The sequence below is a fragment of the Carcharhinus amblyrhynchos genome, chromosome 2, assembly GCF_965287045.1.
Source record: "Carcharhinus amblyrhynchos chromosome 2, sCarAmb.v2.hapA, whole genome shotgun sequence".
In the NCBI taxonomy this organism is placed as follows: domain Eukaryota; kingdom Metazoa; phylum Chordata; class Chondrichthyes; order Carcharhiniformes; family Carcharhinidae; genus Carcharhinus; species Carcharhinus amblyrhynchos.
In genome coordinates this window covers 54,804,230-54,831,296 of record NC_137325.1, presented here as the reverse complement: position 1 = coordinate 54,831,296, position 27,067 = coordinate 54,804,230, and the positions used below count along the sequence as shown (strand labels likewise).

The 27,067-nt window shown below is 41.9% G+C and overlaps 1 protein-coding gene across 2 annotated transcripts in view; it reads right to left on the bottom strand.

Annotated features, from left to right (window-relative positions):
• The window catches only part of creb5b (cAMP responsive element binding protein 5b), a 359,057-nt gene that overhangs the window by 278,010 nt on the left and 53,980 nt on the right, over window positions 1-27,067 (bottom strand). For both annotated transcript variants that reach the window (XM_080205922.1, XM_080205930.1), the window contains exons 4-6: window positions 19,002-19,123; window positions 12,748-12,870; window positions 7,687-7,859 (exon numbers count right to left, since the gene is read on the bottom strand). In XM_080205922.1, the coding sequence (XP_080062048.1) occupies window positions 7,687-7,859; window positions 12,748-12,870; window positions 19,002-19,123 (418 nt within the window). The remainder of the gene's footprint in view (window positions 1-7,686; window positions 7,860-12,747; window positions 12,871-19,001; window positions 19,124-27,067) is intronic.

Genomic DNA, 27,067 nt, shown 5'->3' with positions numbered 1-27,067 from the left:
CAACTAGTTTATTTGATAGTAATCCCACAAGCTTTCGGAAACGGTGTTCCTTTGTCAGGTGTGTGGAAGGTTCTGATCAGAGAAAGGCATATAAAGACGCACACATTTTACAGAATACTGATTAGAATGCAAGTCTTTGCAGCTAACCTGCTATTCAAGTCTTAAAGATGCAGACAATGTGAGTGGGGATAGCATTAGCATAGGTTAAAGAGATGTGTATTGTCTCCAGACAGGACAGTAAGTGAGATTTTACAAGCCCAGGCAAGTCATGGGGGTTACAGGTAGTGCAACATGAACCCCAGATCCCGGCTGAGGCCGTCCTCATGTGTGCAGAATGGAAAAGCAAGGGTAGTGAGGACGGCACACATGAGGTCAGCCTCAACCAGGATCTGGGGTTCATGTCACACTATCTGTAACCCCCATGACTTGCCAGGGCTTGTAAAATCTCACTCACTGCCTTGTCTGGAGACATGATGTGGATATGCCGGCGTTGGACTGGGGTAAACACAGTAAAAAGTCTTACAATACCAGGTTTAAGTCCAACCGATTTATTTGATAGTAAACTCACAAGCTTTCAAGGTTTCCCTCTTCGTCAGGTGAATGAAGAGTTCTGGCCTCAGACAGAGCATATAAAGCACAGACAGTTTAGAGATTACTGATTAGAATGCAAATCTTTACACCTAACCTGCTGTTCACGTCCTAAAGTGGCTGACAATGTGAGTGGAAGGAGCACTGATCACAGGTTAAAGAGATGTGTATTGTCTCCAGACAGTACAGTAAGTGAGGTTTTGCAAACCCAGGCAAGTCACGGGGGTTACAGATAGTGCGACATGAACCCAAGATCCCTGTTGAGACCGTCCTCGTGTGCGGAACTTGGCTATCAGTCTCTGCTCAGCGACTCTGCGCTGTCGTGTGTCGTGAAGGCCGCCTTGGAGAATGCTTACCCGAAGGTCAGAGGCTGAATGCCCGTGACCACTGAAGTGTTCGCCAACAGAAACATCTTCATGCACAGGTTCGAACAAGACTTCTTCACCACACAGGACCTTCAACCGATACTATACACTCGATACATCGATGACATTTTCTTCCTTTGGCCTCATGGTGAACAATCACTGAAACAACTATATGATGATATCAACAAATTCCACCCCACCATCAGACACACCATGGACTATTCCCCAGAATCAGTTGCATTCTTGGACACATGCATCTCCATCACGGACGGTCACCTCAGCACCTCACTGTACCGCAAGCCCACAGACAATCTCACAATGCTTCACTTCTCCAGCTTCCACCCTAAACATGTTAAAGAAGCCATCCCGTATGGACAAGCCCTCCGTATACTCAGGATTTGCTCAGATGAGGAGGATCATGACAGGCACCTCCAGACGCTGAAAGATGCCCTCATAAGAACAGGATATGGCACTTGACTCATCGATCGACAGTTCCGATGCACCACAGCAAAAAACCGCACCGATCTCCTCAGAAGACAAACATGGGACACGGTGGACAGAGTACCCTTCGTCGTCCAGTACTTCCCCGGAGTGGAGAAGCTACGACATCTTCTCCGGAGTCTTCAACATATCATTGATGAAGACGAACATCTCGCCAGGGCCATCCCCACACCCCCACTTCTTGCCTTCAGACAACCACACAACCTCAAACAGACCATTGTTCACAGCAAACTACCCAGCCTTCAGGAGAACAGTGACCACAAAACCACACAACCCTGCCACAGCAACCTCTGCAAGACATGCTGGATCATCTACATGGATACCATCATCACATGTGAGAATACCATCCACCAGGTACACGGTACATACTCTTGCAACTCAGCCAACATTGTCTACCTAATACGTTGCAAGAAAGGATGTCCCGAAGCATGGTACATTGGGGAGACCATGCAGACGCTACGACAACGGATGAATGAACATCGCTCGACAATCACCAGGCAAGACTGTTCCCTTCCTGTTGGCGAACACTTCATGGGCATTCAGCCTCTGACCTTCAGGTAAGCATTCTCCAAGCCAGCCTTCACGACACATAACAGTGCAGAGTCGCTGAGCAGAGACTGATAGCCAAGTTCCGCACACATGAGGACGGTCTCAACAGGGATCTTGGGTTCATGTCGCACTATCTGTAACCCCCATGACTTGCCTGGGTTTGCAAAACCTCACTTACTGTACTGTCTGGAGACAATACACATCTCTTTAACCTGTGATCAGTGCTCCTTCCACTCACATTGTCGGCCACTTTAGAACTTGAACAGCAGGTTAGGTGTAAAGATTCGCATTCTAATCAGTAATCTGTAAACTGTCTGTGCTTTATATGCTCTGTCTGAGGCCAGAACTTTCCATTCACCTGATGAAGAGGGAAACCTCGAAAGCCTGTGAGTTTACTATCAAATAAATCGGTTGGACTTAAACCTGGTGTTGTCAGACTTTTTAACTGTCTGGAGACAATACACATCTCTTTAACCTATGCTAATGCTATCTCCACTCACATTGTCTGCATCTTTAAGACTTGAATAGCAGGTTAGCTGCAAAGACTTGCATTCTAATCAGTATTCTGTAAAATGTGTGTGTCTTTATATGCCTTTCTCTGATCAGAACCTTCCACACACCTGACAAAGGAACACCGTTTCCGAAAGCTTGAGGGATTACTATCAAATAAACTAGTTGGACTTAAACCTGGTGTTGTGAGACCTCTTACTGTGTTTACCCCAGCCCAACACCAGCATCTCTACATCTTAAATGCAATGCCACAGGTTTACTCAAGCCATTTGCTGAAGAACCAGGAAGTTTCAGAATGTATACCCCTGTGTGGTTGAATTTTATGTTGCATGTGCTTCATACTGTTTGTCAGCTCCAACCTGCCAGGATCCTGGCATAGCTTCACTGCTGTATGCTTTTAAAATTGCACAACTATCTGAAATATTGTTTTTTTAAAAAACTGTGTTGTCGCGGTTTATAAGGCTTAGTTTATGAACTTTTTTTTGGTTTACTTTCCTTGCATTACATTTGTCATGTTACTTGTTCACCTGTCATCTCTAATTTATCAGAGCATTTTTCTCCATTTGTCTCCTTTTAAAATCAAACAAGATAAAAATGTCTGCTACACCTGAGGAAAGTGGCACAGACTCGCTATTACCCAAACAGACAGGTCCACAAATCAGAGTGATTTGGTTCATCAAGATCTCAGAGTCAGAAACACCAGAGGCTAGGTCTTTAATCTTACACTGGTTTGATTCAAAAAATGTGAGAACAATAGAAGTTGGAGGTTTTGGAGAGATTGTTTTACAACAACTCAGTTGGTGACAAATGGATCATGATTAAAACTACAATATTGAACATGGAGCTTAAATATATTCCCAGAATTAACAAGCAGAGGCTAAATACACATGGCCTGAAACACATCAGCAAACATAATGGGTAAAAGTTCTGCGGTCAAAATAATGGTGAAGCTAATGGTGCTTGGTGTTATTTATGCGCAAATGACACAGTGACTTCAGGAAAGGAACTGAGGCAAGGTTAAACGTGGAGTCCCAAAGGTTGCTGTTTGAGTTACTCTACTCCAGCATTAGCTTCACAGAAAAAGCATTGTGCCAGCTGGTTCAGCATTGAGTTGCAGTGCATGATATAGTTACTATATTTGAAAAATAGATATAAACTAAACTCACCACAAAGTTAAATCTTATCATTTCAATCTTAAGTATCTGTTAACTCTATACTAAGTGTTAATTGACACCAATCAAACTCTGGCACTGAAAATGAACATTTCAAGTCGTCTCATCTTGTGAACTGTTGAATTTTTTTTAAAAAGTAACATTTTATATTATTGAATATTTATTTATGTATCTCTTCCCTTTATTATTCTTTTTTAATCCAACCTTTCTAATCCTATTTTAATTTCTCTTTCTGCATCTGATCTGACTGAATCCATCCACTCAAATTTAAACTTCTGTCTCTGTCCTTATGGAGTTAATTTCACATTCTTTCAGTCAGATTGGTGGAAGGGAAACACAGATTCTTATACTGTTCGATCAGATGACTTGTTTTCCTCACTGTGTAAACTGATGATATCACATTCAGCAATTTGCCATTCAAAAAATGAAATAACTTATCTAATTTATGACAGATGACATTAGACGCCATCCCAAATTTAGGCCTATAGAAGGGAAATATTGAGGAACATTTAACTCTACAGATGTTGCAGAGAGAAAGTGGATGAGGTTCACTGGGATGAACACATGAAAATGAAGGAACATACAAAAAGAGCAATCAGATGACCAAAGAGAGACCTTGAAAGAAAAAATAGCAGATGAGTTGAGCATTGTAGTCTTAAAAAAATCAGAAATACATGAAGAAAGGTAAAGGTTAATGGCCCAGATTTTGTTGTCAGTGACTAAGCAATGGCACACACTGCTCATTGGATTTACAGCTGCCAGAGACTTTTCCTGGACTTTTGAGTGGCAACTTGCAGTATTTAAAGATCATTTCAGCATGTCGCCCTCTACAGGGGATCTGAGGTGCATCTGAACAGAACAAGCAACAACAAGTCTTTCCAACCATCTATTTGCCGAATCTTCACTGAGACATGCAATCTGGAATTTTATCAACTTAGTGCTTACTGAAATGGTGGAACTGTTTAAAGGTCAGGGTTAGTTAGCCATTCGATTAGTTAGCCAGCTTTGACAATGCTTCTTCATTGAGCCATGACATTAGTTTCCCACCTCCGTGTTTCCTGACCAATCAAAAAGGGCAAATGGGATGATGTGTCTAAACAAACAATAGAGAATTTCTATTTAAAGTGACCCTGCAGAGTTCACAATGGCATCCTTGAGTGAAGCATTGAATATAACAGTGGGAAGCAAGAAGTTTTGGCAGGAGGGTGGCAAAATATGGGAAGTTTATTTGCCCTGGTTCTCATTCTGGGAGGGTATGTTGAATGTAGCCATGGCCAGAAGAGAAGTTCTCTTCCTAAGCACAGGCCTGGGTAGTCAGCCAGCTTAACCAAGCAGACATATAAATAAAAGCAAATTATTGCAGATGCTGGAATCTGAAACCAAAAGAGAAAATGCTGGAAAATCTCAGCAGGTCTGGCAGATCTGTAAGGAGTGAAAAGAGTTTACATTTCAAATCCATGTGACTTTTTTCAAAGCTGGCAACTTACTTGCTGCCAGACCTGCTGAGATTTTCCAGCATTTTCCTTTTTGCTGACCAAGCAGATATGCCTGCAAGTAACAGAAGAAGTGAGCAACAGGAGTGCAGTACCCAAGACTTGGAACCTCTGTTGAAAAAGGTTTAATTACCCCATGAGAACCACAACACGATTGTGTCCCAGAGCTCTCAGCTGACAGCTATTACTGTCAGCTCCCAGCATTCGCCAGCGCAGCATTCTTCAGACTGACAAACTTTGCTGTCAAACACACTGTCCAGCCTTCATTTCAAATCTCCATTTCAGCAGACAACACTCATACTCAGCCTCATCCTATTGGTCTCTCACATTTAATCTTCACAGTTACACTGTTACCAAACTATCATTATCCATCCTCAGCAATCGGGTTGCTTTCTCACACTCCTAACTGTGTCGAGAGACCACAATTCCAGGAGAGGCAGAAATTCAGGGCTGGAGTTACAGCCAAGGTCATCTTGACCACAATGGAAGAGGATGCCAGTGAGATTGGCAGAATGGCATTAATATTAGCTGTTGGCAACAGAGAGATGCAGATGGTCCAGAGTCGTAGTGACAGCATTGATATCATACAAAGCACTTAACTGTCACTCACATTGAATTTATGTCACAAACCCATTAAATGCCAGTGGAGAATTTTACATGCCACATCCCCCCCCACGGCAGTGTTTTGCAATGTGGAGGTGGTCGGCCATCAGCCAGCGGCAGGATCTTCCGATCCCGCCATTGTCTATGGGTTTGCCAATTGTTCGCACCCTCCACCATTGGGGAACCCATGGTGGGGAGGCTGCCATTAGTGAGACCAGAAGATCCCACCGTTGGGAACGGCTGCAAAGATTTGGCCATGGTCTGCACAAATCTAAGTTGGAGCTGTATTTCATACACCATCATTGCTAACTCATGTCTTTCATCTCCCATAGCCTATCACAGGTCCTAATGAAGATGAGGGATGAGCCTGAGAAGTCCTCAGAGGTGAACCAGCATGCAGAGATGCACCAACACACAACTCCTGTGCATCCTCCTCCAGCATAAATAAACAAACCCTGGCGGGTCCAGCATTACATTGGTTGGGCACATGGTGCAAGGGACTTTACATGTGAGATCTTCTGGATCTCCTCAGCTTGAAAGCATCCGGAAGCAAAGAGTTTTAGGGTTGTGATGGCCAATGGTAACGCATATCCACCTAGCCCTCTTGGAAGGTCTCGTTTCAAGAGGCACAAATGTCAACAACAAGTGGCCAAGTCTCCTGAAGCTCTGTCACGTCAAGGACCCTCTGTTTGTACACCTTATTTCGGGCTATTTTGGGGGATATCTTAAAGTTATCCATGAACAATGAATTTGTCTGTATATATAATCTCTTAACAGTAGAGTGAGAAATATAATTTTTACTGAAAAATGGATACCTTCTCTGTATGTCCCCCTGGATTGAAGACTTTTTCAGATGGTTATCTGTGATTTGAGGATTCCTGCCCTTTGCAATACTTTTGCGGGTAAGACAATAGAGTCACATTATCCTATGACCTGTACAACAATGTTGACTCATTTGCCATATAAGCACATAGCAAGTCCATTACAGTTATTTGGTCTCCTTCTCCCTGTACTGATCAAAAGAGTCAAGGTTGTTCATACCCTGTGGCTTATCACTTCGTGTTGTTGTGTTTGCAGGACAAACATGAAGTCAATTTGGAACATGATTGAATCCTTACATTTTTTAAATAAATGTGATCTTCAGAAAAGTTTTTCTAAAAATCTGTATTTTTAGGGGGAATTTGAGCCCACATTCGACACAGCTGCCAATGGTGACTTGGTGCAAACTCGCATGAGAATTGGAAAACAGGATTCTCTCAGGATTTAGCTCTGAGATTCATAATATTAATTCTCAGTTATACATGTGTCTTCCTGAGAGTTAATCATGTCAGAACTCTACATTTAACTAATTCAGACTAATTCAACTTCATTTCACAGCATTGTAACAAAAAATGTACATTTTAGCTCTTCAGACACCCATGTTATCTATATTGTAAGTTAAATATTATAAGCGAGCTATTACTGATCCTTACTTTTGCAAATTCTATGAATAACATCTCCCTGTTTTACTTAAACTCCAAAACTTCCACAAGGAAGAATGTAGCAGTGTACTCCTCTAGCTATGCTGTAATACGGTAAGAAGTCTCACAACACCAGGTTAAAGTCCAATAAGTTTATTTGGCAGCAATAACTTTCAGAGTCTCAGGTTCCTTCATCAGGTGAACAACTCCAGTCCAATGCCAGCATCTCCACATCACTTATGCTGTAATACTCAAGATTGCTTGCTCCCACTATGATTTGTACAGGGGTGATGTCAAAAGGACATTAAGGAGGACAATTTCATGTATAGTTCTAAATGAGATTGTAACAATGACTTTAATTTTCCGCAATGCCAGTGCCACATTCTCTTTTTTTATACAAATGAAAGTGGCAGAATAGATAGCAATAACTGAACTAATCACTTACCCTATTTGCCTGTTAGTGGAAGGTGCTTGTGTGATGACTGAACTGGAAGTTGGTGAAGGCATGGCTTGCTGAATTACTACACCACTGTCATGGTTTGACATCCTTGTGGAAGCAAGCTGATGTGATGCTGGTCCTGATGTAGACCCTTGCACTGACCCATGCACTGATAAATTCTTTTACAAAGAAAAATAAATATGTTAACTTTAAGATAGAAATTTAAAATATATAGAAGATTAACATACTGCATACTATATGAGAAAATGCCAAATCACTACACACTTAATAGACTTTTAAAAAATATATTTTTAATGCATTCTCTTCTGCTCTTTAGATCTGCTTTCTGCAGGTGACTAAGAAGACAGGAAGGTAACTGGCTCCCTAACCTCTATTAATAATACATTGTAAGTGGAAAACTGCCTAATTCAACACTGCCCAAGGTGACTCTTGTTTTCAGTTTTCATTGCTTTACTGTAGGTTTGTATCAATCCTACACTTTTACCTTTTTCTAATAACATAACCACAAGGCATATGAATCCACATTTAACTACTCAAGAACAAATCTCTTGAAACATCAATGCATGACACTCCATACCATCTACAGGATCATTCTATATAGTTAATCTTCCATAATTCAAAAATACTTATGTTCAGGTGATTGAATTTCCTCATGAATTCTCTTGATCATCACCAAAAAATTCCTTAAAAGTATAATTTTTCTGATCTACTGCCGCAAGTATAAGGATGATTGGGAGAACGCTACAGAAATTCAGCAACATTTTCATAATAACATATGGTGATGTTAATACAAAAATAGGATTTATAAACCTTCATATTAGAATCATTTAAATCTCTACAGTGCAGAAGGAGGTCATTTGGCTCATTGGGTTTGCAGCAACCCACAATACCACCCAGCCCCTATCCCCGTTGCCCCACATATTGACCCTGCTCGTCCCCCTGACACTAAGTGGCAATTTAGCATGGCCAATCAGCCTAACCTGCACATCTTTGGACTGTGATAGGAAGAGTACGGTAGGATGAGAGAAGAATTGGCGAATGTTGACTGGGGGAGCGCGTTGGAAGGTAGGTCTGCTGAGGAGCAGTGGAGGATCTTTAAGGAGATCTTTCTTGGTGCTCAGCAGAAATTTATTCCGATGGTTAAAAAGGACCGTAGGAGAAGAGGTAATAAGCTGTGGATAACGAAGGAGGTGAAGGAAAATGTTAAATTAAAAGCGGAGGCGTTTAGAGTAGCTAAGAGTAGTGGGCGAGAAGAGGATTGGGAGAGGTTTAAATGTCAACAAAGATTGACAAAGAAGTTGATAAAGAAGGGTAGGAGAAACTATGAAGCTGGGCTAGCGCTTAATATAAAAAAGGATAGCAAGGCTGGCTAGGGTGAACGTTGGACCCTTAGAGGATGAGAGGGGGGCCTTAGTGGTAGGGGATGGGGAAATGGCTGAGGTCTTGAATAATTTTTTTGTTTCGGTCTTCACGGAGGAGGACGTGAATAATTTGCCGGGTGTTAGCGATGGAAAGGTGGTAGGACTGGAGAGTCTCAATGACATTACTGTTAATAGAGAGGTGGTGCTTGACAGACTGGAGGGACTGATTGTGGACAAGTCCCCAGGACCAGATGGAATGCATCCGAGGGTTCTGAAAGAAATGGCGGAGGTGATAGTGGATGCCTTGGTGGTTATTTTCCAAACGTCGCTGGATTCCAGGGAAGTGCCGGAAGATTGGAAAACGGCTAATGTTATGCCGTTGTTTAAGAAGGGTGGCAGGCAAAGGGCAGGGAATTATAGGCCGGTTAGTTTAACGTCTGTTGAAGGTAAAATGTTAGAATCTGTCATCAAGGAGGAAATAGCGAGGCATCTTGAAGGGAATTGCTTGATAGAGCAGACGCAGCACGGTTTCGTTAAGGGGAAGTCGTGTCTGACGAATTTATTGGAGTTCTATGAGGATGTGTCTAGGGCGGTGGATAGAGGAGAGCCGGTGGATGTGGTCTTTCTTGATTTTCAGAAGGCGTTTGACAAGGTACCTCACAAGAGGTTATTGCAGAAGGTAAGGGGGCATGGAGTTGGGGGTAGGGTGTTAGCGTGGATAGAGGATTGGTTGTCAAATAGGAGGCAGAGAGTGGGGGTTAATGGGTGCTACTCGGATTGGCGGTTGGTGACTAGTGGAGTGCCCCAGGGGTCGGTGCTGGGGCCTCAGCTATTTACCATTTATATAGATGATCTGGAGGAGGGAACCGAGTGTATGGTGTCGAAATTTGCTGATGACACCAAGATTGGTGGAACGGCAAATTGCGCGGAGGGTGTGGAGAGTCTGCAGAAGGATCTAGATAGGCTGGGCGAATGGGCCAGGAACTGGCAAATGGAATTTAATGTTGGCAAGTGCGAGGTGGTCCACTTTGGTAGGAAGAATGGTAGGAAGGACTATTACTTACATGGTGAAAAACTGCAGCAGGCGACGGTGCAGAGGGGCCTCGGGGTCCTTGTGCATGAGTCGCAAAAACCCAGCCTGCAGGTGCAGCAGGTGGTCAGGAAGGCTAATGGGATGCTGGCCTTCATAGCGAGGGGGATTGAATATAAAAGTAGGGAGGTCTTGCTGCAGCTGTATAGGGCATTGGTGAGGCCGCAGCTGGAGTACTGTGTGCAGTTTTGGTTGCCGCACTTACGCAAGGATATTTTGGCCTTGGAGGGAGTGCAGAGGAGGTTTACTAGGCTGATACTGGAGTTGAGGGGGTTGAGCTATGAGGAGAGGCTGAATAAACTAGGCTTGTACTCGTTAGAGTTTAGAAGAATGAGGGGAGATCTCATTGAGACGTATAAGATGATGAATGGGATGGATAGGATAGAGGTGGAGACGCTCTTCCCACTCAGAAAGGACAGTAGGACTAGGGGGCACAGCCTCAAGATAAAGGGGGGGCGGTTTAGAACGGAGTTGAGGAGGAACTTCTTCACTCAAAGGGTGGTGAATCTCTGGAATTCTCTGCCCGTTGAAGTGGTGGAGGCTGCCTCGCTAAATATTTTTAAGACGCGGGTTGATGGGTTTTTGATAAGCGAGGGGATTAAGGGTTATGGGGAGAGGGCGGGAATGTGGAACTGAGCCACAACAGATCAGCCATGATCTTATTGAATGGCGGGGCAGGCTCGAAGGGCTAGATGGCCTACTCCTGCTCCTATTTCTTATGTTTTTATGTAAACCAGAGCACCCAGAGGAAACCCATGCAGACACGAGGAGAATGTGCAAACTCCGCAGAGGCAGTGACCCAAGACGGGAATCAAACCTGAGTCCTTGGTGCTATGAGGGAGCAGTGCTAACCACTGTGCCACTAAAAAACCCTTGATCTCAATCCAAAAGAAATTAATATTCCATTAAACCTGAATAGGATATTATTTATTGTATAACAGAACTAAATATCCCCATTTTTCATACTTTGTACAGGAACAAAGAAAGTGCTCATCATTTATGCTGCAATACCAATGCTAAACTATGGATATTTGAATGGGTCTAAAAGTGTGCAACTCTGATTTTGCTATTGTTTAAAACATTGAAAATGCTGGTCTCAACTGCATGGGTGTCCTATACTAACAGTATGTGATTAATGTCCTTAATTTCTCTACCAATACATTAAAGGAGGGTATGGAATATAAGCCACAGGAATTGGAATTGACATACTTTCTCTAAAAGGTTCTAGGCTGAACCTGATTGCCCACTGAAGATCCACAAAATCCTCCAGGATTTCTGTGGGCCTTACACTAAGAAAATCACAAGAACCTCAACAGAAACTTATAGCAAGAGCTAAATTTCATCTTGCTAAAAATAATTATGGCTTTAAATGTAATGTCTTTGAGTATCTGCTTGTGATCTTGGAGGAGGGGGAAATGCAGATACTGCAGAACAACCCCCCCCCCAACCCGTTTCACCCCGCAAGTGGGTTTTGATTGGCCACTTAAAGGCCATTTCCCACCCTTCCTCAATTTTTAGGGTGACAGGTACTGGATAAATCAGGGGAGGGGAGGATTTCTGGCAGCCTGGCATTGGAGGTGGTGTTTTCTGTAGCTTGCCTGACCTGCCTCTGGGAAATTCACTGCAGTGGTTGCCTTTGGTGGGATTGGAAGATCCCACTGGCAGGAATGACCAGAAAAGCTCTCCCTAAATCTCTGTTGGAAAGGGTACATGTGCCCTCCATCAAAAGCACTGTCTGACTGCGGCGCCTCCTCTGAAGGACCATACACCTCCCCATCTCATGTCCCTCTGATGGCAGAGAAAGCAGGAACATCTAACCTCATCCCTCTGTAAAACAACAGGATTATCTAGAGCCGAGGGAGACTTTGTCCCCACAAGATCAATTCTCATTTTGGATCCAATGGATTACAGTGAGAATCAGGAGAGATAGAAAATGAATTGCTGATTTGCAATCACATGTTTTATACTGTCGCTCAATGTCAAATTCTATCACTATCATTGATCTGATGCAGAGATATAAAAAGGACAACAAGATTGTGCAAAAAAGTGAAGGTGAAAAGACACAGATGGGTTCCAGGCAAAAGCTTCACAAATTTTGGAAAAATAAAGAAAGAAAAAAATCAAGGTGCATTGGTGAATCTGTTGCTGCTCTAGCATAACACTCTCCATCACCTTCTCCCTCTTCCCACTGGCCCATCAATTTTTCAACCTTACAAAAACATCCCTCTGTCTTTCAATCTTAATTTCTATTAAATGGCACAAAATCAACCAGAAACGTCTGACCCTGTTTTTGTCTTAATGAATGGAGGCCTGTTGAGCATTCCTCGCATTTTAAGTTCTTTTTGTTTTCTTCAAAGCGAAGGTGAGTTATAATTAACCGTCAATTAACTAAAAGTTTTATTCAAGTTCCACTTTTAGCTCATTTTACATTTATAAAATAACTGAAACAGATCCTTTGAAGTGACGTACAGAAGAGAATCATATGGTTTGCCTAAATGAGTAGAGCAGTACCCTTCTGGATATTTAATGCTCAGCTCAGTGTAAACTTAAAAATAGCAGTTTGATAATGGATACCTTGATCTGTTACACACTTACCTTATCAGGTCGGGTTGCAGAGACTGTCCGGGATAGAGTGGATGCTTGTGTTTGACTATCAGTAATTGATGCTTCTTTGTTCTGTACTTCAGTGAGATTGGAAATACTCAAACCCACTGAAGCCTACAAAATAAAGCAAAATAAATTAAAGTATTTATAAAGAATTAAAATTCAGATTCAATTATTAAACTTGGAAACTAATGAGCATGCTGGAAAGTTTAAAATAAACCAATTTCTTAGCGATAACAACCTAAGTAATTTGCTTTTTATGGATATGATATTGGAGCCAACCAGGCGCAGGTGTGATTTTTCAGGGGCAGGATATTTGTGACTGGAATCCATTGTCAAGGTCAAATGGGAGTCACAACCCTTAAGTATCAGGGGTTAGTTACCTGTATCTGCCCCGCACCCTCCTCCACAGAGCCACCTGCCATTTTTTCTTAGGTTTTACATTCACAGAGCACTAACTCTTGTCCTGCTAATAACACATTCTGCCATCTTATCTTAATGCCACTATCAGCAGCATCTTTACTCCTTAACACTGCCATTAACATTCCCTTTGTCATGTGGCTATGAAATCTTTGTCAAATCTTTTCCAGCTCCCACCTATCCCATACCTTCTATTTTGCTTCACTTGCTCTTCCCTCTCTTAAAAAGTATAAAATCCATCACATTTTTCCCTTTCTTTAACTCTGAAGAAGAGTCTTACAGACTTGAAACATTAACTCTGTTTTCTCTTCACAGATGCTGCCAGACCTGCTGGGCGTGCTGAGTTTTCTGTTTTTATTTCAGATTTCCAGAATCTACTGTACTTTGCCTTTATGATTTACTATTGTTGTTGAGAAAGGATATGCCTTTTCTGTGACACGAAAACCACCAATACCTCTTTCAACACGAACAGTCAAAAGCATCAATATCACAATTTTACAATCCTGGACAACTATCCTGGAAATGGATGCTTCACATAAAGTTGTGGAAGCATACATATTACAAAAAGGCAAGCCAATTGCATTTGCTTCAAAATCTCAAAATCTAATGCGATCCAACTACTCCAATATAGAGCAAAAAACATTAGCTTTAGGTGTTTGGAATCATGCATTTTCATACGTATGCATTTGGCAAAAGGTTTGTTGTAGAGACTGGTCACAAGGCACTGGAGGTGATCTGGTGAAAACTGTTAGCCTATGCACTGCCAAGATTGCAATGTCTCTTGATAAAGATTCATGGCTATGACTGAGAGATTAGGTACAATCCAGGCAACTGGATATTCATATTGGATATATATTTAACAGATCGTCTAACACAGCAAAAGCAGAAAATATATCGTTAGATCTACAAGTTGATTTCATTGACACTGAACTTAAGATATTCCCCAAATTTATCTGGTACATTTTGCACAATGCAAATGTCAGCAGTTACAAGGAGAAGGGGTGAACGAATCTATACTGCAGGGACTGTGGAAAACCATCATCGAAAGATGACCTGATACAATTTTGCATGTCCATGAACACATGAGACCATTTTGCCCTTATCTGAACAAGCTAGACATCTCCCAGTGAGTTATTTTTAAAGTCAAGCAGGTCATCATTCTGTAATCTTTGCAACCTCATTGTCTTCAACAATTTCATCAATTAGACATGTGCATAAATTAAAGTTTATTTATTAGTCACAAGTAAGGCTTACATTAACATTGCAATGAAGTTACTGTGAAATTTCTCTAGTCGCCACACTCCCTCACCTGTTCAGGTCAATGCACCTAAGCAGCACATCTTTCAGATTGTGGGAGGAAACTGGAGCACCTGGAGGGAACCCATGCAGACATGGGGAGAACATGCAAACTCCACAAAGACAGTGACCCAAGCTGGGAATTGAACCCAGGTCCCTGGTGCTGTGAGTGCTAACCAATGTGCCACCGTGATGCCCAGATCAGACAAAACTTGCAAGAGAAACGGTTTACTGGTCAGGTATTAACAATGACTGTAAACCTCCATGACACTGAAGTCATCAGCAACAATTGTGAGGCATGTCAAGAACATATGCCAAGGCAACACAAAGCACCATTGATTCCACATGGCATTCCTACCTATCTTTGCTCCAAAATCACATTCAACCTCTCATGTCATCTCATTGTTGATTACTTTACCCGACAATTCGACAGTTATACAATACAGCCAGCACAACTGCCATGCCTACTCTAACAGTATTTATTTGGTGTGCCCAGAGAGATCATTACGGATAATAGTTTGCAATTTATTGGCAAGCTATTTCAGATTGTGTGAGAGAAATCGAATATTGATCAAACTACTTCTTCATCACAATACTCCAGACCCAGCAGCCTTGTTGAATGAATGATTGGCATAGTCAAATCACTAATTCCTAAATGTAGACAGACCAAACAACATTACAATGTTACATGTGAGAGTGATACCTTTAAGTGCAACTATTTCATCACCAGCATCGCTCCCCATTGCTGGGGACCATACGTGATCCTCGCTGGTGACAACCTCCTCCGGCAAGGTGCTTAACACAAGTGAACCTGGACAATTCCATCTCGGGCTCACTAATGATATTCAAATTAAGATTTAACTATTATAATCAGCCTCGCGCCCTTCCCAGATGTGAGGCTGATCATAATGGCTTCACAGTGCCAGTAGTATCACAACAGGCGAGAAACCGGGCACGAACGTGGTTTGTCACCCTCTCGCGATTTTACCAACTGGCTACGTTGATCAACCGGTGGGACAAGCGGCCTGACAGGCCTGACAGGTCGAGAGAGAGAGAGACCTGCTAGGCCTCTGCTACTGCAACTGGCCTCGACTCAGCTAACCTCACCTCCAGCAAGCCCAACCCCACCCAAAAATATTGCCCATGCCAGACGATTATCCCCACGCTCACTTCCCCACTACCCTCCTGCAGTGTGGCAGCGGGATCCTCCATTTCTACCTGCGTCCAGTCTGGCCCTGCCCCCGTAGGCCCCAGCACCGACCTTACCCCACCCTTCAGGCCCCAAGGGACACCTCCCCCTTGCCTCGACTTCTTCAGAGGTCCTCAGTGGCCTCCAGTTCCACCTGTGAGGCCATCACGATTGGTCCAAGTTGCCGGAGACCATATGTAATTCTCGCCAAACAGAAGCTCTCCAGCTGAGGCCACAGAGGCAAGTGAGCCTAAATGATTCTGTCCCAGGCTCATTGAATCAATGTGAAATACTACTTAAATACATTTACATAAATTATTCAACCTCTCGCTGGAAATGGATGGGAGGCTGATCATGCTGGATATCTGGTGCCGATAAGATCACGAGGCGAGAAATTTGTCGTGCACCTGATTTCTTGGCTGTTGTGTGATCTTACTGGCTCGCCCCGCCCTGGCTGGTGGGGCACACAGTATGATCGCCCCCATTGACTATTTTATTACTATAAAAAGACCACCAAAATTAAGTCTGAAATCAGATCTGTAAGTTAAATGAATTTCTAATCATGTCAAAAACTGGGAGATGGTCACTTTTGGGGAGGGGAGAAGGGAACGAGATTCTTGACACCAATTTACTTTAATGAGACTCAATACCTACAAATTGGATTATTATGGTAAGGTTATTTTGTTCAGTTTTGTTTTCATTTAAGTTGGTTTGGATAAATTGTGATTTTTCTCACTTCCTGACATGGGGTTTTGAGTCGCTAGCAAGTTGACAGAAACCACATTAAACCAAGGTTGACCATTATTCAAACAAAAAGATGCACAGTTTGAATACATTGAGCATTTTAAATTTATCGAAGCATGGGATAAGCTAAAATGAATGTACTGGAGTTGCCTGCATGTTCCCTGGAAATTGCTTGATATAAAAGTGACCATATTGTCACACTTAGATTTTTCTCTAAATGATCATAAGTTGGATTCATTTCCTTTCTCCTATAGTCATTTATGGTACAGAAAGAGGCTATTCAGTCCATCAAAATGGTGCCAGTTCTCTGTGGAGCAATCCTGTCATTCCCACTCTGACTCTCAAACAATGTTGCATGGCAGGTTTATTATCTTTAGGTGCCTATCCAATTTCTTTTTGAAATCATTGATCATTTCCACTTCTACTGCCATCATGAGCAGTGAGTTTCAGATCATTGCCACTCACTACATAAAAATGTTCTTCCACACACTTCCCCTGCAGCTATTGCCCAAAATCTTAAACCTGTGTTCCCTAGTCCTTGTACGATTGCAGGCTGAGATAGATAGATTCTTGAAAATGCCCCATTTATGCCTATCCTTTGGTTCCTGTCCATTCTCCAACTCCATCAGCCTTTATTTTCCCCATATCCTTTTGTGTGACACCTTATGGAAAGCCTTTTAGAAATGCAGCTATTCTACATCTGTTACTTTTCCTTTATCTATCCTACTAGTTACCTGCTCAAAAAACCCTAAACAATAAAGTTTGTCAAACACAAGTTCCCTCTCCTAAAGCCATAATGGACTTTGTCTGATCATTCAAGGATTTTCTGAGTACACTAACACTTCCTTAAAATTAGCCTCCCAATCGGGAGGCAAAGACCTAGTGGTATTATCACTAGACTATTAATCCAGAAACTTAGCTAGTGTTCAGGCTTCAAATCCTGCCACGGTAGATGGTGGAATTTGAATTTTAAAAAAATCTAGAATTAAGAATTTTATTGAAGACCATGAAACCATCATCGTTGGTCAGGAAAACCCATCTGGTTTACTAATGTCTTTTTGGGAAGGAAATCTGCCATTCTCATCTGGTCTGGCCTACATATGACTCCAGAGCCACAGCGATGTGGTTGACTCTCAACTGCCCTCCAAAGGCAATTAGAAATGGGCAAAAAGTGCTGGCCAGCCAGCGACACCCATTGTCCATGAATGAATAAAAAAAAGACACTTTTTTGATGACATAAATCAAGTTAACTCACTGTAGTTCCCTGATTTCTTTTCTCCCCCCTTCTCTTGAATTTGCTAACTTCTGATCTGTGGCACTGTTCCAGAATTTAGGAGTTTTGGAACATTTCAGCCAATGCATCTCTCCTCTGCATCCACTATCTCTGCAGCTCTCTTTAGAACCCCAAGATGTAGGTTGTTAGGTCTCGTGGATTTGTCAGATTTTAGTTGCTTAAGTTTCTCCAGCACCTTTTCCCTGCTTTCATTAGTTACATTAATTTTCCTCACTCTTTTTAGTACCTAGGTTTCCTCGATTTATAGTATATAGCTTGTATCTTCTATTGTGAAGATTGAGACAAAATATTTGTTCAACGTCTTTGCCACTTCCTCTTTCCCCATAATAATTTCTCCTGTTTCTGCTCCTAAGGGACCAATGTTCATTTCAGCTACTCTGTTCCTTTCTATGTACTTGTAAAAGGTCTTGCAACCTGTTTTTATGTTCGTAGCTAGTTTATTCTCTTATTCTATTTTTCCCCTTTTTGTTAAATTTTTGGTGGTCATTTGTTAGTTTCTATCCACATTTGCAACTTAAACTGCATTTTTGGGTGGTTCCCAGTGCAGAGAAATTCTCCAGGGGAAGTTTGCACTTCCCAGGCAATTTCTGAGTAAACCTTACCTGGAAATGGGGTAGTTCCCCAGCATATCTTTGAGGTACCCTCAGTTACACTGTCCTAGAGTGCTCAAGTTATGGCCCATTATAATTAGTAATTACTGTAGTAGTGAAATAAAGATGAAGAGAGGAAAATGATCAAGGCAGATGGTTTAGATGTTTTCAAAAGTGAACTAGACAATGTCATAAGAGATAAGAGAAAAGGGAATAGAAAGATGCGCTGAAATTCTGAAGTGAGGTAGGTGGAATGGGAGGTTACTCGTGAGGAGTTTAATCATCAACACAGATTCAACTGAATAGCTTGAATTTCTACGCAATATATTCAAATTGATTCAATGCAAATATCGACGTAATTTCTGATCTTATCTATTCCATCAGTGAGAGAGAAAAACCTTTAATTCATCTGCTTGAAGTAAATTGTGTCATAGCTAGAAGAACATTGTTAGACCTTAAAGTTTGATCTATTACTGAAACTCGTAAATACTTAATAATCTAATATTTTGTAGTTTTTGTTGGCAGAGCACCAAAGAGTACATTGAGAAATTAACTTTCTCTTGAAACAAATACTGTATAAATAGGCTGTTGTTAAAACAATACATAATGAAGTTGCAGCACAGTGTTAATTAGACATTCCAAAACATTTCCATTGAAAGAGCAGGAGATCCTGCAGAGGGTTAATGCACATCAATGCAGTATACTCACATACCCTTTTATTGTCTTCCTCTTCCTGTGCTTTTCTAAACTCCTGCTCTAAGGAACATGCAAGTTCATTAAAGAGTCCAACTTCTTCACAGTTCTTCAAAAATCGAGTAGGGGTGGGAGTCTGATCTGTAAAGAAATGTGTTATAATTGTTAACTCAGTTTGAATGAAGTTCATGAATAATCAATGAAAGGTGATATCTTCCTCATTCTCTGCCTCCTACAACTCTAGCTCCAGTTGGATAGATATCAGAGCTGTGGAACAGCAAACTGAACTCATTAGCATTTATATCTCGGGCACTACAAGATTCCTTAGAACAGCAAGATGGTATCAGCAGCATGATCACACACTAGTGGAGCAAACTGCATTAGACACCATATTAATACTGCTGTTAGCATGTGTGCAATGAACATTTAGCATTCGTAATTATATGCACAGCAGCAAGATCATAACGTCAGTCAGTGTGTGACACTGATTTGATGACAGCAGTGCCATTTTTGAGCTCAATGCTCTAACAATTTCCCTTAAGTACAGAACAACAGAAGATACCCCATCAGCCCTATTTAAAAGAACATAAACATAAGAACATAAGAAATAGGAGGAGTAGGCCATCCAGCCCTTCGAGCCTGCCCCGCCATTCAATAAGATCATGGCTGATCTGTCGTGGCTCAGTTCCACATTCCCACCCTCTCCCCATAACCCTTAATCCCCTCGCTTATCAAAAACCCATCAACCCGCGTCTTAAAAATATTTAGCGAGGCAGCCTCCACCACTTCAACGGGCAGAGAATTCCAGAGATTCACCACCCTTTGAGTGAAGAAGTTCCTCCTTAACTCCGTTCTAAACCACCCCCTCTTTATCTTGAGGCTGTGCCCCTGACTGTCCGACTGTCCTTTCTGAGTGGGAAGAGCCTCTCCACCACTATCCTATCCATCCCATTCATCATCTTATATGTCTCAATGAGATCTCCCCTCATTCTTCTAAACTCTAACGAGTACAAGCCTAGTTTATTCAGCCTCTCCTCATAGCTCAACCCCCTCAACTCCGGTATCAGCCTAGTAAACCTCCTCTGCACTCCCTCCAAGGCCAAAATATCCTTGCGTAAGTGCGGCGACCAAAACTGCACACAGTACTCCAGCTGCGGCCTCACCAATGCCCTATACAGCTGCAGCAAGACCTCCCTACTTTTATATTCAATCCCCCTCGCTATGAAGGCCAGCATCCCATTAGCCTTCCTGACCAGCTGCTGCACCTGCAGGCTGGGTTTTTGCAACTCATGCACAAGGACCCCGAGGTCCCTCTGCACCGTCGCCTGCTGCAGTTTTTCGCCACGTAAGTAATAGTCCTTCCTACCATTATTCCTACCAAAGTGGACCACCTCGCACTTGCCAACATTAAATTCCATTTGCCATTTCCTGGCCCATTCGCCCAGCCTATCTAGATCCTTCTGCAGACTCTCCACACCCTCCGCGCAATTTGCTGTTCCACCAATCTTGGTGTCATCAGCAAATTTCGACACCATACACTCGGTTCCCTCCTCCAGATCATCTATATAAATGGTAAATAGCTGAGGCCCCAGCACCGACCCCTGGGGCACCCCACTAGTCACCAACCGCCAATCCAAATAGCACCCATTAACCGCCACTCTCTGCCTCCTATTTGACAACCAATCCTCTATCCACGCTAACACCCTACCCCCAACTCCATGTCCCCTTACCTTCTGCAATAACCTCTTGTGAGGTACCTTGTCAAACGCCTTCTGAAAATCAAGAAAGACCACATCCACCGGCTCTCCTCTATCCACCGCCCTAGACACATCCTCATAGAACTCCAATAAATTCGTCAGACACGACTTCCCCTTAACGAAACCGTGCTGCGTCCGCTCTATCAAGCAATTCCCCTCAAGATGCCTCGCTATTTCCTCCTTGATGACGGATTCTAACATTTTACCTACAACAGACGTTAAACTAACCGGCCTATAATTCCCTGCCTTTGGATCAGCAATGACTTGCAGCTTCAATGTTGGTTGATTTCTTCCAATGATTGCTGCAATTCTGTAAGTGTTTGGTGGTTTCTACAGTTCTTTTAAGTTGCTAATACTACTGGGATTTATGTAACAGATGCTGAAGGAGTTTTAGATGACTGCCAAGCTTGTTTACAAAACAGTTGCTCCTACAGGTCCCCCTAATTCTAGTTTTGCCCATGCACACATGCTGACTCTCTCTTTGAGTCCACCTCTGACACTATTGCCTCTAGAATAGCAATATCTTGGGCCCTCTCGCCAGCCAAATATTCCATTGTCCTTTACTTTCCTTATTTTGCTATTTCAGTTATCAATTTTTTGCAGCCCCCGTTAACCAGTGCAGCTCCCCGATACAAGGGACACACCACATTTGAAAGCTGAGGCTAGCCCCGCACACTCTTAAGACTCACATTCTGCATGCAGCCAGACTACCACACAGATCATCCTGGGCTGCATGGCACAATCACTGCAATGAGGAGGCCACACAAAATTTGCATGGTTCCCACCTCCACTATAGCAAGACATAACCCCACTGCCCAAATAGCAGCACAATCTAATTTCCAGGCAATCATCTCTATTTCAACACTATCAAACCATTTCACAATCTTAAAAACCTCTATCAGGTCACAACTGTTCCTTGTATTCCAAGTGCAATCTAACTAAGGTTTTATAAACATTTAATATACCTTCTCTGCTTTCCAATTCTATCCTTCCTGAAATGAACCCCAGTGTTTGTTTGCTTTTTAAAGGTTGCATTATCTTTTGTTGCTACTTTTAGTTATTTGTGCATCTGTAGCCCTATAATTTATAATTGTGTTTGTCTATTCTAAGGGATTAACAAATCAGTTATTTGCTGCTTTGTTCTGTACAAATATTTTAACCATGAGTATGGCTAGAGTTCTGTCCTGAGCAGGGTAGAAGTCCAACTTGTTTTTGGCACTCAATTTTTTTTATTTCATCTATCTTATGTTTTGCTGCTGATGCAGTTGTCCTTTGCTTTCTGGTGATAGCGATCACATAAACTATTAATCCACTGATGAAAATATGAAATGTTGAAGGAATGTTGCTGCTGGATCTGTTAAGCAGCTTTCTTTTCTGCATTATAACAGTGACTACACATTATAAGTAATTAGATGACTACAAACATCTTTGGGACGTCCTGGGTCTATGAAAGGCGCAATATTTAATCATTCATTGTAGATATTGTATCAACCCTCTCCCAGCAGTATGACTAAACCACACTATTTAAAAAAATCCTCATCTTTATCCATCATGTGTGGGAATACATCAAAAGGAGACGATACTCAGTAGGGAAAGGATAGTGCCAAACAAAATCCCACAGAAAGATTGTCCAAATGTTTAAAATATCTACTCCTTTAAGAAGATAGAATCATAGAATCCCTACAGTGCAGAAAGAGGCCATCTAGCCCATCGGGTCTGCACTGACCACAATCCCACCCAGGCCCTACCCCCATATCCCTACACATTTACCCACTAATCCCTCGAACCTACACATCTCAGGACACTAAGGGGCAATTTTAGCATGGTCAATCAATCTAACCTGAACATCTTTGGACTATGGGAGGAAACTGGAGCACCCATAGGAAAGCCACGGATACACGAGGAGAATGTGCAAACTCCACACAGACAATGACACAAGCCGGGAATCGAACCCAGGTCCCTGGAGCGTGAAGGAGCAGTGCTAACCACTGTGCTACTGTGCCTCAAGATATTGTCTCATTTTCTGGTCAAATAAAGCCTGCAGAGAAATACTGTATCAAAAATCTCTCACTCAGTAGAGGTTCACTTACAGGATAGCTAAGAGGGACCTGGTCGTACAAAAACCAGCATCAAATTAACTGTCTTGTAATGGCATTCCAATGTTTGTAGGGGTGGGAAGTTCAGAGCAGAAGTTCGTGGTTTTATAGAAGGCCTGTGGGAACATCCTGGTTTACAAAAAACATTAAAGAAAATAAGTTTTCTGGGACTCTTTGGGGCATATTGATCAAGGCCTCCCCCATGAAGGCCAGGCTTAATATGCAGTCAGATCTGGATGACATCAGTGGAACCCAATCTTCATACTGACACAAGATGGGTTTTCTTGTTGACTGCAAATAAAAATTGTAGTGTCTAGTACAGGGAACATGAGATGAAAGGTAAGTCTCTTGTTCCATTTTAACTAACCTTGTGCCAAGCTGACAGTAGGTTGGATACAACTAGGGGTTTAAAGTTCCCCTCCAGTTTGACTTAAGTCAGCTTTCATTGACTCTCGTTTACATAGAAACTAGAAGAGGTTCTCTAGCCTCTTGAGTGTCTATGTTGCCATTCAAGAAATGATGACTCCTCTATGATCTAACTCCGTATGCTTATCATTGCCCTGTATATCTTAATACCTTTGGTGAACAAAAATCCATCAATCTCAGACTTAAAAGTAACAACTGTCCTCTCAGCAATTGCTGTTTACAGAAGAAAGTTCCAAACTGCTACAACCCTTCCTGGCTCTCCTAACTTCACTTCTGACAGTCTCTAGAAAGTTAAGGAGTGATTTGATTGAAGTTTAAGACATTAAGAACTGGTAGTTTCTCTCAATCTACCTGATTTCTGCTGGATGGGGAATCTACAATTAGGGGACAGAACCTAAAACATAGAGCCTTTCTGCACTGTAGGGAGTCATGATTCTCTCTTAATCACTCCTTAACTTTCTAAATTCCATGGAAAACAACTCTCATTTGTGTAATGTATCCTCATAAATTAACACTTAGAATCCACATATCATTCTAATAAATTTAAATTGCACTTGTTTCAACACCAATATAGAATCCCTACAGTGCATTCTGCTAACTGAGGTTGCACCAACAGCAATCCTACCCAAACGCTATCCCCGAAACCTCAAGTATTTACCCTGCTAATCCCCCTGACACAAAAAGGCAATTTAGTATGGCCAATCAACCGAACGCGCATATCTTTGGCGTGTGGAAGGAAACCGGAGCACATAGAGGAAACCCGTGCAAATACAGGGAGAATTTGCAAACTTCACACAGACAGTGAACCAAGGCTGGAATCGAACCCAGGACTCCCGCACTGTGAGGCAGCAGCACTAATCACTATGCCATCATGCCACCTCTTAAGATGCAATGTCTTGAACTGAATACACTCCTCCAGCTGTGTTCTAACCAGGGCTTTGTATAGGTGTAGCATGATTTCTGTCCACTTGTAACGTAGACCTCTAAAAATACAGGCCAACATTCCATTAGTCTTTTTGATTATTTTCTGTACCTGTTCATGACATTTTAATGATCTGTGTACATGGACACTAAGCCTCTTTGGGCCTCTATTGTTTCTACCCTTTCACCATTTAATTTTCAAGAAGATCTGAGCCAATAGATTGCAGCTAGAGTATTGAGTAATGTTTTGGTTATCATACAACTGGATAGATGTGATTGTGCGCAAGAGGGTATAAAGGGGATTTGTGAGAATTTTGCTAGGGCATTGAGAATTTTAGCCAAGAGGGAAGAGTGGAGAGCCTGTAGTTGTTTGCTCTAGAATAAAGGAGGCCATGGAGAGATTTAATTGAGATGTATACAAGTATGAGGGGTTGAGATAGAGTGGATTGGAAGTACAGTGGAGCTCACTGCCTGAAATAATGGTAGAAATAGATATATTCATTGCATTTAAAAAGTACGCGAAGTGCCATAATGTACAGGTTCATCACGCATGACCTACCAAAACTGAAAGACAAGAGTCCTTTCCAGTGCTGCATATTGAATTACACACTCCAGAACAACTGAAACATTCAGTACCAGCCAGGATTCAGGTCACAAATGGCACATAAGTTTTAAATTGTGCTGGAGCACCAGGATCAATACCCCAAACAGGTCTCACTTTTCACTCACTATAATAGTTGACAGCTGAGAATTGAAACACTGCCCGTCATTGACACACCCGTTTAATTTGTAGACACTCAATTTCATATGATAGAGAATTGACAATGAATTAATATGTAGTGTTTACTGAACACTCCAAAATCAATTGCATTTCAAAACTGAGTTAATGAGTACTGGCCTGGACTTTGCAAACATGAGCATCATACTCTATATTTTTTTATAATGGTAGATGCTGCCAGACTGCTGAATTTTTCAAGCATTTTCTGTTTTGCTCTCTAATTTTTATGTTGTTTAAGTGTGTGGCCCTTTAAATCTTTTGTAAGGCCAAGCATGTTCAGTAACTTAAAGCAGCTGACTTATGTCAGACCAGAGGAAACACTGGTCAGCACCAAAAAAAGTGCTCACAAAGATCTAGGAATCTCTGTGAAGTGAATTTCACCTTTCAAAACTTAGTTTGGTCTTCAGCATGTAGCAGCAGTGATATCTTCAAGCAGGGTGCGCAACACTGAGAATTCCCACAGATATCAGACCAACTTAAAAGCACCATTTGTTCTTTACTATTTAATCATTTTACAGACAGCAGAATAAAGACTGGGATATTGACATGGGATTAAATTAGAAGAAGTAGCATAAAATGCTTATCATCAAATATTTAAAATGTAAGGAATATTTTTATTGTAATGGAGAAATTGGACATTTCATGAATATAAGCTAGGGTTTATAGGGCCAGAGAAGCTGTTCAACAGTAATTATGAACTTAGCATGTTGCTAAAAACCCAGTTGCACGTAACAAGATGCAACTTTTCAAAGGGACTTGACAGTAAAAATAATGGCACAATAATAGAAGTTCACATCAATTCAAGTGATTTCTAAAAATTTCCATCTGTAGGGGCTTAAACAGTGCACTCTATGGAGGAACAGGGCAACTTCTGGATTTCCACATTTACCTGGGCATGAGCAAACACCAGAACCATAGAATAATAGAACATTACAGCACAGTAACAGGCCTTTTGGCCCTTCTTGGCTGTGCCAAACCATTTTTCTGCCTAGTTCCACTGACCTGCACCTGGACCATATCAGTCCACTCCCCTCTCATCCATATACCTGTCCAAGTTTTTCTTAAATGTTAAAAGTGAGCCCGCTTTCACTACTTCACCTGGCTGCTCATTCCACACTCCCACCACTCTCTGTGTGAAGAAGCCCCCCCCCCCAAATATTCAGTATTCCCTTTCAACTTTTCCCCTTCACCCTTAACCCATGTCCTCTAGTTTTTTTTCTCTCCTAGCCTCAGTGGAAAAAGCTGCTTGCATTCACTCTAACAATACCCATCGTCATTTTATACACCTCTATCAAATCTCTCCTTGTTCTTCAATGCTCCAGGGAATAAAGTCCTAACCTATTCAACCTTTCTCTGTAACTCAGTTTCTCAAATCCTTGTAAACCTTCTCTGCACTCTTTCAACCTTACTAATATCCTTCCTGTAATTAGGCGACCAAAATGGCACACAATACTCTAAATTCGGCCTCACCAATGTCTTATACAGCCTCACCATAACATTCCAACACTTATACTCAATACTTTGATTTGTAAAGGCCAATGTTCCAAAAGCACTCTTTACGACCTTATCTACCTGTGATACCACTTTTAGGGAATTATGTATCTGTATTCTCAGATCCCTCTGTTCTACTGAACTCTTCAGTGTCCTACCATTTACGTTGTATGTTCTACCTTAGTTTGTCCTTCCAAAGTGCAATACCTCATACTTGTCTGCATTAAATTCCATCTGCCATTTTTGAGCCCATTTTTCTAGCTGGTCCAAGCTTTGAAAACCTTCCTCACAGTCCATTACACCTCCAATCTTTGTATCATCAGCAAATTTGCTGATCCAATTTACCTCATTATCATCCAGATCATTGATACAGATGACAAACAACAATGGACCCAGCACAGATCTCTGTGTCACACCACTAGTCACAGGCCTCCACTCAGAGAAGCAATCCTCCACAAACATTCTGACTTCTTCCATTGAGCCAATGTCTAATCCAATTTACTACCTCTCCACGTATACCTAGCGACTGAACCTTCCTAACTAACCACCCATGCAGGACCTTGTCAGGCCTTACTGAAGTCCATGTAGGCAACATCCACTGCCTTCCCTTCATCCA